Below are 10,624 nucleotides of genomic sequence, written 5' to 3'. Positions count from 1 at the left end.
CTATCAAAGACAGAGCAGAGCTCTGATCAGACTTTTGAAGCGTGCCTATGCTCAAACCGAGTTGTTGTACTGGGATCAGGGCAGGCCAAAAACAATATTTTACAGCCCCTCTAAGTGTGATTTTGTTTCCAATGTTAGTTGCGTCTTATGAAAACACACACACGCACACACACACACACACACACACAACCTCCACATAATATTGTGTTTTCTTTGTTTATTAGTTTGATACAAGAAATATACAACAATATCAGGTAGATCTCTTTGTCTTTAACACACACACACACACACACTATACACACCATTTCCTGGTACACTGTGGTTTCTTTTTCAGAGAAAACATGAACATGTGAAATGTGTGAAGACAAAGCCTTCCAAGATAGTTTGATGATTGCTACCTGTCTGAGTCAACGATTCAGTTGTAGGTTCACATAAATTATCTAAATATATGATCAAATTAGACACACATCTGTTCCCAGAACTTACTCAAATATTTGCTACACTACAAATGTGCTCTGCAGCACTATTTCGTGTGTCTCATCATTACCAGGCATACGTTCAGTCTGACTCATCAGAGGCAAACTATGAGTTGCCCAGCGATTCTCTTGCCCAGCGACCTCCTCTCTCTACTGCACAAACCCTCTCATTCTTCACTCTAAGCAGCGGCTACTTGCAGGGAGAGGAAGTGCCCAGTAGCCTCATGTAACAGTGACCTCCTGCTGATATCTCTTACTGCAATTGCAGTTTGCAGTCATTTTTGCCAGCTGTATTTCAGGCAAACCAGACACTGACTGTAGAACAGAGCCACTGGACCTTATTAAATGACCCGAATGAGAGTTCTCATTTGTCTTTCATTGTTCTAACAGTGGAGAACTCGTGGTTCCTGATGTGGACCTGTTTCAGAGACCAAACAACTTAAGAAGTTTACTAGCCTCAGCATTCAAAGGACCATGTTAAAAACACTTTAACAAGATTGTGCATTGTGGATATCGATACTGTTATCCTCTTGGGCCATTTAATATTTCATGAATAAAGAGTCTTGGGTGGAATCAATAGAGAGATGCCACTCTGAGCTCTCCAGTACTATCCACGTCAGTTGCCCATCTTGGTTCCTCTGTGACGTCTTCCATGTCTGTCAAGTGTCCCAATTCTGATCACACTCCCCCAGCTCCTCAGTCATGTAGAGGTAGGAGTTAATGGCCTCCCTCAGGCCTTCACTGACAGGAGACTCCTCCAGATCTTCTTTGCCTGTGCCGAAGATCATGGAGCTGGGGAGACACAAGAGGTAGGCAGGTTAGGTCCAACAAAATCTTAGAAAGGATGAATTAACCATAGTGTCTTGTTTATATAGTCTTAATGATGGCTCAATACACACAAATATCAAGTTCAAGTTCAACTCCGATACTGAAACTGATGCCTACAATGAGATCTGAGATATGACTCGGATGTTTCATACAGCCATAGGCAAAGGTCAGGTCAGGTTAGTCACCTGTTTACATCTTTCCAATTCAGGGTTGGCTTCCTGACGACCTGGGGCGGGGGGCCCGTTACCACCGGAACGTTGTTGGAGCCCTGGATGAAGCAGGGCTCTCTCAGAATGGTACACAAGCCATCACTGACCTCTGTGGAGAGGAAGAACCCAAAATAAACCCACATTATAGCCCACACTGTTTCCTTTCCCACAAAATGGAACTAGCTAAGCTTTTTGGTCGAGTTTTCACAGTTGTATTAGACATCACTTCCCAACACCACACTGTAAATATAATCTGTTCCCCACAACAGGATGACACCATAACACTTGTGGTGTTATCAGTACGATTAGCATATCTGACTCAGTGGCCCTTACATCTCCAGTAAAGCTAACTCCATATGCTGAATTGGATGTAACACCTACACAGTAACCTAAAGAATCTCTAACATGTAGTTTCCATACATTCATCTCATACTAATTTGTCCCACTGCATTCGGAACAGGAGAAATGACTATGAGGTTAATAAAGTTCATTCAGTGTACAGTGAAATCTGAGTGATGTAATTTAATGTAGTTCCTTTAATTGGTTGTTAAGTCTACAGTAAAGGGAACTACTTTGAATGCAGTGTAGATTAACACGATGGAGTAATATTCTCAAAATCTGACACTACTGACCTTGGATCAATATTGACAAAATGTCAAAACTGACATAAAATGTTAGGCCATTCATGTTAACACACTAAACAGCTTCAATGTCACCTATCCTTTGGTTTTCGATGAATTACTATACTGACACTCATCACTATGACACATCTATCTAACACATCTAACCTCTTTGATCTAACCACTGGCCCTACTACTGAGCCATAAACCACATCATTAAAGGACGAGCCCACTGAGTGATTAAGTGTGACTGTAAGCCCACCTGAGTAGTGCTCGACCAGGTCACTGAGGTTGGGGAAGGTGAGGCGGGGGGAGATGTAGTGCCAGCCGTTCTCCAGCCGGTGGATGCGGTAGTGTTTGACTGCCCGGAAGTCAGAGCCGGTGCTCCTGCGCACGGACAGGGAGTGGGCGCCTGCATGGGTCAGAAGAGGAAGATAAAATGGCTGAGAATGAGAATGTTGTCTTGGAAAAGCAATGGTAGTTTTTAACAATACATTATTATGTGCTACAGGTAACATTTTCTGTGAATTTGCTTTAATATGTGTGTGTATGGTTATGTGTAAGTGTGTGTGTGTGTGTGTGTGTGTGTGTGTGTGTGTGTGTGTGTGTGTGTGTGTGTGTGTGTGTGTGTATGAGAACATTCCGTAATTGTAGTTGAAAATGTTTGTATGCCTTACACTTAATAAGAGTGTGTTTGTGTGTGTGTGTGTGTGACCTTACCATGCTCAGACTGACTGTCCCTGATAAGGAAGGAGCCCGCCTCGTTGTATGGCAGCTGAAGAAGTTCCTCTGCTTTCTCCCTACTTAAGCCTGTAAACTGCCATCTGCACAAAAGAAACAGGCCACACATGAAATTAACACATTAATACTCTAATTGGTAGAGTTTTCAGGGTCTAATAAATGTCTCTTACTGTGTGTAGTGTACACACATTTGGAGCTCTACATGTCCACCAGCCTGCCTGTTTTGTTAGTTTCCTACATTTTTCTATAAATAACTTGCACTTACAACTTTGCCATATCGCATCCATTCATCCTGCAGAGCTACTTGAGCTTACTTACAGCCTAAACAGCCTTTAATGACAGATAAGAAGGCTAGAAGGCAATGAGAGAAAGAGTGACAGAGAGGAAGTGATAGAGAGGAGATCAAAGACAGGTAGAGGGAACTTGACTGACAGATATTGACAGAAAAAGAAAGAGAAGAGAGAAATATAAAGTATAGTGCCACATGTCATAGTACCCGTAGAGTGTAAGGGAGTGTCGATTGAACACAGTGAAGCAAACAGGAAGAGGTTTAAAGTGAGGTTGGAGGGTGTGGAACGTAAAAGGCAGCTGAACTGAATGTGCTTTATGATGGAGACTAAGAGTCAGAGAGCAAATAATGAAACACAAGACACAACACACACACACACACACATACACACACACACACACACAGAGGTCTTTGCATTCTAGAAAAAACCCATCCCACTCAGGAAAGAGCTACTGTAGGCTACACAGATTCAATAAACTAAGAGTACACAAACACACCCCCTCTGGAGTACCTATGACGTTACTGAGAATTGGAAGCTGAGGGCTTCACTTCTGATACCAAAATAATCTTTCATAACAACCTTGTTTTTTAAATGCCAAATGTCACTAGTTTGAACACGATGACAAAGTACAACCCAGTTTTCCCTCATATTTCATACAATAAAAGAAGTTGTCTTGTTTACCTCGCATAACCACGTCATAAATATGTGTAGAAATGTAAGCACTGATATTTATTGTAAAATGGGCTGGTAATTAAATCTCACCTGTTGTAAACCTTGGCAGTGTAATTGCAGGGAATGTAGCTCTCTTTTCCTGTAACCGATGACTTCACTTTCCACCACTCACCCTCACTGCAGAAAGAGAGAGAGAGAGAGAGAGAGAGAGAAGAGCAAGTGAAACAGAGAGAGAGAGCAGGGTAAGAACACAGTCAGGATCAATCATGAAAACTGAGTTGCTATCAGTTATTGCGCACAACAGAATAATGATTTAAAAGTAGACACAGTGAGAGGCAGTGACTGTGAGTGTGGTGTCTTACTCTGAGAGTACGGTGAGTCTGTCTCCCACTCGAACACAGCATTCGGCTGGCCCTCCGGATGGATAGTCATACAGAGCAACAGACATGTACCTGCCACTTTCTGTGGATAAAGCAGATAATACAATAAACTTCAACAATACTTACAAAACACATGCACAGAACCTTACAAAACAAACTAATGTGTTAGACAAAAATAAACAGACGACATGAATGTTAGGACAGGTACTTTAGTTATTGTTTTAAATCTGTACAGTACATGCTGCTGTAAAAAAGAGACACCTAAAAACAAGCACAGGGCCAATATATTACCAATAAATTCAAAAAGTGCTAAAGACAACTTGGGGGAAGAATGTTAGGCTATTTCAAGTTAATTTTGTTTTGATATCAGACTAGTTCTGAAAGAAAAGAATCGGCCTGCAGCTAAAAATACACCACCCTTTACACCTTTTAGTTTTCTCTGTGTTCACATAGACACTCTTGTGGTTTCACTTGATAAACATCTCTGCTTTCTTCTTCCCTATGAACTGTGATGTGATATGAATGTAAAGCAAACTATTTTACATTTGCTGATCTGTGGCATTAGAATAAGATACCATTGATGTCTTGAAGTATTAATTACATTACATAAAATAACTGAAATACAATTCAAAATCTGTGGAAGGTTCTCTGCAGCAACTGGCTGCCGTCCCAGACTCCCGAGATCAAACTGGGCCTGCAGGACTCACCCAGTGCAACTGCCTCCGTGGCCTCGTCCTGGTTCACAAGTGTGACGTGTGTGCTGGAGTCTTTGCTAGACCCACCACCCATCGCAGCCTGGAGCTCTTAGGTTTGCCTCGCTGGGTGGATGTTTGGGCTAAGGATGGGATTGAAAGAGATTTGTCAGTTTGCCACAGCACAGCACAAAACAACACTTTGTCGTAAAAATGAGTATGAATCAGAAAGAAAAAATATGCAAATGAATAATTGATGAATTATTCTTCAAAACTTGGATTTAATCTCTGATGTAGGCCTATTCCAGGAGACTTTTTGGGGTGTGCGAGAAATATAAGCTGCTTCAAAGCCAACAGTGTGGCAACTGGCAAGTGTTTTTTTTAATTCTGAAAATATGCCCTCAAGATATTTGCATGTGTGGCATGGGGAAAAAGAAAGATTACATAAGTACGCAAACTAAGACAGAAAGACATTCTGTCTCAAGTGCAGAAATGTTCCTGTAGCTTTATATGATCATGTTTTTTTTTTTTTTCAATTACGGAGACAACACTATTAGTTAATGTATCTAAGGCCTCTGTTGTTGCAGTTTAACAGAGGAAGCATGCTAATCACTCGCACTCATCACACTAATGTTGTCATGGAGACACGCTTTTGTTTGCTAAAGTGGGAATGAACTGAGAATCCCTCTTGTGAATTTCATTACTTTTGTTTTATCAGGGGTACGCTAACGCACATTATTCTGGGTAACATGGTGGCATACATGCACCACACAGGTACTACGGTTTAGTCTGACTGAAAAAATGGGGAGGAAAAAAAACACATTGGGCATAAATTATGGTAAATACTATGGTATGGCATTAACTAGACTATTTTAAGCATTTCTGGTCTTCGCAATTTAAACACAGAGAGGAAGGATGCTGAAACCACCTCTAAACCAAGTTTCCAACCGCAAGACGCATTGTTATTGGCACCTTGCGCCAAAAATGGGGCGCATTTAAATTGATTACTGTGCAAGGATCAAATAGGCCAACTTTTTAAATATATTATATTTTTAATGTATATTTTTAAAACTAAAATAAGTGGTGAGACATAAACTTGCTAGAAAATGCTGTGAAATAAGTCTTGCATTCATGCAAGTGGGCCATCTATGCACAATTTTCTTTTTCCTGTTTGGGTCTCTGCATGAGCGCTCAACTGTTCACACTAGACCACAGGACACATAGCCTACCAGAGGCACATAATGCCCCATATACTCAGCATTCTACTGTGCCACGTAATGCTTTTATCACAGAAGCGCACTAACATACAGTACTGGTCAGAATAGTTCCAATAGTTATTGATCATTTGAAATAAGATACTGAGACTTAACTGAGAAGTTTAATATACATTTAATACCCATATGGACTTTGTATCACTCCAAGTAGTGTACCGTTCCATCCCATTATTGAACAACCATGATATGATGACAAGTACTACAGTATAACTATAACTAGTAGTGTAACATTCACCTGTGAAGAGAGTAGTGCTTTAGATGTCACAGGTCTGTTTCACCTCAATAGTTCTTAGAGCTTTTTTACAAATAGTATCAAACTAGGTCAAACAGTTTTTGCTTTGCTGAGTGTATGCTCATGCTGTATGCTGTATAACTCAGTTGCACAATCTGCATGGGAACCACAAGCACAAACTCAGACCCATTAAGAACTAACTAAAACGACAGTCTGCTATGGCATGCACCTGGCAGAAAAAACAAAACTGACTTCAAGTTGACGAGGGCAGTTAAACGGCAGACATAACATGCCTATGAATATAATGTTCCTAAATCAAAACTGTTACATCTATGGAGTAAAGCTTTTCATGCTATTACTTTTGATAGGAGGCGGGGGAACCTATAGTGCTGTGCTTCTATTAAAAGAAAAATAATTTACACTAATCTGTAAATTCGAGATCGGAAAGACATACAACTCCAGACAAATACAGAGAGCCATCACTAGTCATCTTTTACTATGCCTTCACCATGCTTTCAGCACAGGCATTGTTCATAAAGCAGGTCCGTTCAGAGGGAAGGTTTTTAGACACATACTCACAAGTATATGGTGTATGAGAACAAACAATGACAGTCTGGACTGGTATATTGTTAATGGCCAGTGTTGAGTCATGAAAGAGGACATGAGCACCTGTTTTCACAGATGGAGCTCGATGGGTCACCGGGTCTACATGTCCAACAAGCAGGCCTCACATCAGAGAGACTGAAATAAACTGCCCCCTGTGACCTTCCATAATTACATTATATTTGGCATGGTTAAGGCCGTTCACACTTTAGGACTATGGGATGTGCATAGAAAACTAGGATATCTATTACTGGAAAAAAAGCCTATAAAGTTTATGGTTGCTTTCGTTGTTAAACAGAAATGTTTAAAACATTTAAGAAAAAACAATCTACTTACATATGCACTTCAAACAAAAGTGTCAACTTAACACTAACAGTAGCCGACACTTTCTCACTAATTATAACAGTGAGTCATTATGCGCAGCCTTTCTCTCATAGCCCGCTCTAAGGGGCTGATTTTTGTGAAATAGAGTGCAGGTTACATTAAATCAAGTGGTGGAAAGAACAATGCTGAAAATGACTCAGGGAAGGGATTTCTCTAGACTGGTGTGCACTTCAACATCTCAGTCAAATATTAGTATAAGCTTGGATATACTGTATATATTGTATATACGAACTGAAGATATGTATGGAAACTGTGATACCAGTCCATTTTCACAACAAACATTAAAACAAATATATTTTTCACAAATTGTCATCTTTAAAGAATTACCCATAAAACACAATTAAAATGTAATGTCAAATCAAACCAGACAGATACTCACTGCATTGTCTTGGCTGTTCTTGGCTGTGATCTTAATCCTTTGGATAGTCCTCAAGTCTTGCACAGAATGTAGTTTGCCACTGTTCAGAAAAGTTTGCGCTAAGTTTCCCCCGTGGTGCCTTGTGAGTCAAACTCAGACAAGTGAGCCTTTTTCAGGTGTGAGAGAGAGCACACAGGTCCTCCTACACTAAACAGGAAGCTGAGTTTGGCGTGTGGCTCATGTCTTCCTATTGCTAAGCATCACTGGGGTAAAGTCAGTAGCAAGACAGCAAGAAAGCTTTCCTTTCCTTTCTCTCCACCACATGCAATCTTAGCGAGGTTTACAGCTGTGCAAGATTACAGCAAGAGCAACTGTGCAGTGAGCAGACAGAGTGGTGCTTTTATTTACATCAGGTCCTCAAGTGACTTCCTGTGTCACCCCTCTCTCTGACGCACCCCCGAAGACTTCAAAGACACAAAGAGACAGAGAGAGATGAAGAGAGAGAAAGATGAAGAGAGATGAAGAGAAAGAGAGAGAGATGAAGAGAGAAAGATGAAGATAGATGAATGGGCCCAACAGTGAAAACCCAGGGAAGGTGACATTTGCATGACAGTGTCTCAACCTAGACAGATATCTAGCCTATTAAAGCAGCGCATAAAGGCTGCACATGCATGGTCTGTGCCTCTTTCCAGAACACAGTGCAGGTCCCTGAACTCGGCAAGCCTTTCACAGCTTGTGATGGAGCGGTGGGTACAATGCAAGAGAAGGGACTTTCCATCCTGTTGCAGTCGCTACATTGCTCCTGCTCAGTGTGCTCTGCTGGTGAAGCGTCCCTACTAGACTTCATCATACCCACTGTGCAGCAGGGGGAGAAAAATTTCCCAAAACTAACAGCATCAAATGCTGGATTTCCCAAGAACTCACAGGTTCTCTTTCTTAACTGGCTCTTTGGTTAGTGACAAGCAAACAAAATACCCCAAACTACCAGCCTCAACAGTTGGGACTTTCAAGCTCCCTCTCATGGTAACAACTCCTGGACAGACATTGCACATCAATGCGTCCTTCCCTGGGCTTCTGAGAGGACTGTTAGGGTTTATTCAGTGCAGTGTTCTTGGAGGGTCTCTTAAAATTACATGTACAGAGTGATAATTAAGTATTCCCCTGGACCTTGTGCTCACCATCATTTCCAAATGATGGCCCTGCTGCTATTACCATAGTGATAACTGCCATGGAAACAGAACTTTCAAATCTCGCAGATGAAGTGCAACACCTTATATTATTGTCCCCACACACGGCTGCTATTAGTGCATGCTGCAAGGCAGAAAATGGTCATAATTCAATTTAAAAACAAAATGTTTCAATTCGAAAAGGAGGTGTAACCATTTGTGCAGCCTGCTATGGAAAGATGTGGCATCTCAAATCAAGTCAAATCAGCAAATTGAGAGTTGTACATGTAGTGCACATGGAAAGCAAACCTTGTCAGTTCATCAGCAAGAAGGAAAGGCTATGAGAAAAGTGTGTTATCTAGATTCTGGGGCTTCAGCAATGTGAGGCTTTAGCGGATGTGACTGCTGCTAAATATAGCACTGGCCTGAAACAATTGTGTCACCTGTGGTCAAATGACATAAAGCGATAAAGAAAACAAACTAAGCTGGAACATTATGTGGCTGACCAAGATATTGCAAACTCATCTTGTGTAAAAGTTGGATGCTAAAAACAGAAATGCAACCTCATGACTGAGTTTCAGACCAAGTACTGCACTCTCTCCCTCCTCTGCCAACCTTTTCAGGTCTTTCATTAGAACTTGGTATCTCCACAAGAGCTTCGGTGGAAACATGATCAATCTATTGTCGGCCACATTAACTCAATATGCAGTTGCCGATTGGAGACAGATGGTCTATACGATAAGATTCTCTGACTCACAATCCTCCATTTGCCATCATGGGTGATCTACTGGGTATCAGTCCCACTGATTGGCTGTGATGGCCTTTACTGCCCACCCCCTGGCTGTCTGAGCTCTCTCTACCCCACTGTCTCTGCTGGGCCCAGTGCGTGGTCTGGACCCCCTGCCTGCAGCTCGGCAAATTGATGATAATGAACACCCCTCTGACAGCATCGTGGAAAAGGTCACTGACGCAAAAGCATTGTGGTGATGTCACCAAAAGCAAATGATCTGAAGAGCACCAGGGCAGAAGCTACATCTATGTGTGTTTACATCCGTGAGTGTCATTAAGGAAGTAAAGGCTTTGGACATAACCCTTACCATACCAATAAAAACCAAGCAGTGTCACACTGATTGATGACTAGTGGATAAGCAACCAACATTTTGGTTTGAGATGAGGAACCAATACTTGGTTTTGGGATAAGAACCAATAACATGTTTTGCACAAGAACTATTATTGGGGTTTGAGATGAAACACATATTTGGAGGTTGGGATAATAATGCATTTACAGAGGTTTGGGATATGAAGCAATATGTTTTGTACAAGGACTATTATTGGAGTTGGAGATGAAATACATATTTGGGGGTTGGGATAAAAATCCATTTACAGAGGTTTGGGATATGAAGCAATATGTTTTGTACAAGGACTGTTATTGGGGTTTGGACTAAGCATCCATTACTGGGGTTTGGGATGAGGAACTACATAAATGCACTACATCAAAGGAATTCAAATTAATTATATAACAATTTGACTTTTTTATATTATCATTTAGCTGATGCATCAAATGGGGATCTTGGAACGGTCAAGAACATTGGTCTAGATACTGAGCAACATAAACACATGATAATAAATGTAATCTGATAAAACCTTTTAGCCTCTTCAATATTGTTGTACCATTGGAGAAAATAAAATCAACCACCAC

At 41.1% G+C, this 10,624-nt stretch overlaps 1 protein-coding gene across 1 annotated transcript; it reads right to left on the bottom strand.

The window, feature by feature from the left end:
- Positions 1–197: 197 nt before the first annotated feature.
- On the bottom strand, positions 198–8,138 carry sla2b (Src like adaptor 2b). Its single transcript, XM_042097186.1, has 8 exons — positions 7,781–8,138; positions 4,924–5,051; positions 4,199–4,298; positions 3,927–4,013; positions 2,854–2,957; positions 2,396–2,545; positions 1,490–1,622; positions 198–1,268 (listed from the first exon to the last, which is right to left on the bottom strand). Exons 2-8 carry the CDS (start codon positions 5,003–5,005, stop codon positions 1,136–1,138), a joined length of 789 nt encoding a protein of 262 aa, XP_041953120.1. The 5' UTR covers positions 5,006–5,051; positions 7,781–8,138; the 3' UTR covers positions 198–1,135.
- Positions 8,139–10,624: the final 2,486 nt, after the last annotated feature.

Source organism: Alosa sapidissima, chromosome 7 (assembly GCF_018492685.1).
Source record: "Alosa sapidissima isolate fAloSap1 chromosome 7, fAloSap1.pri, whole genome shotgun sequence".
Taxonomy (NCBI): Eukaryota; Metazoa; Chordata; class Actinopteri; order Clupeiformes; family Clupeidae; genus Alosa; species Alosa sapidissima.
This window is presented reverse-complemented; position numbering and strand designations above follow the sequence as displayed.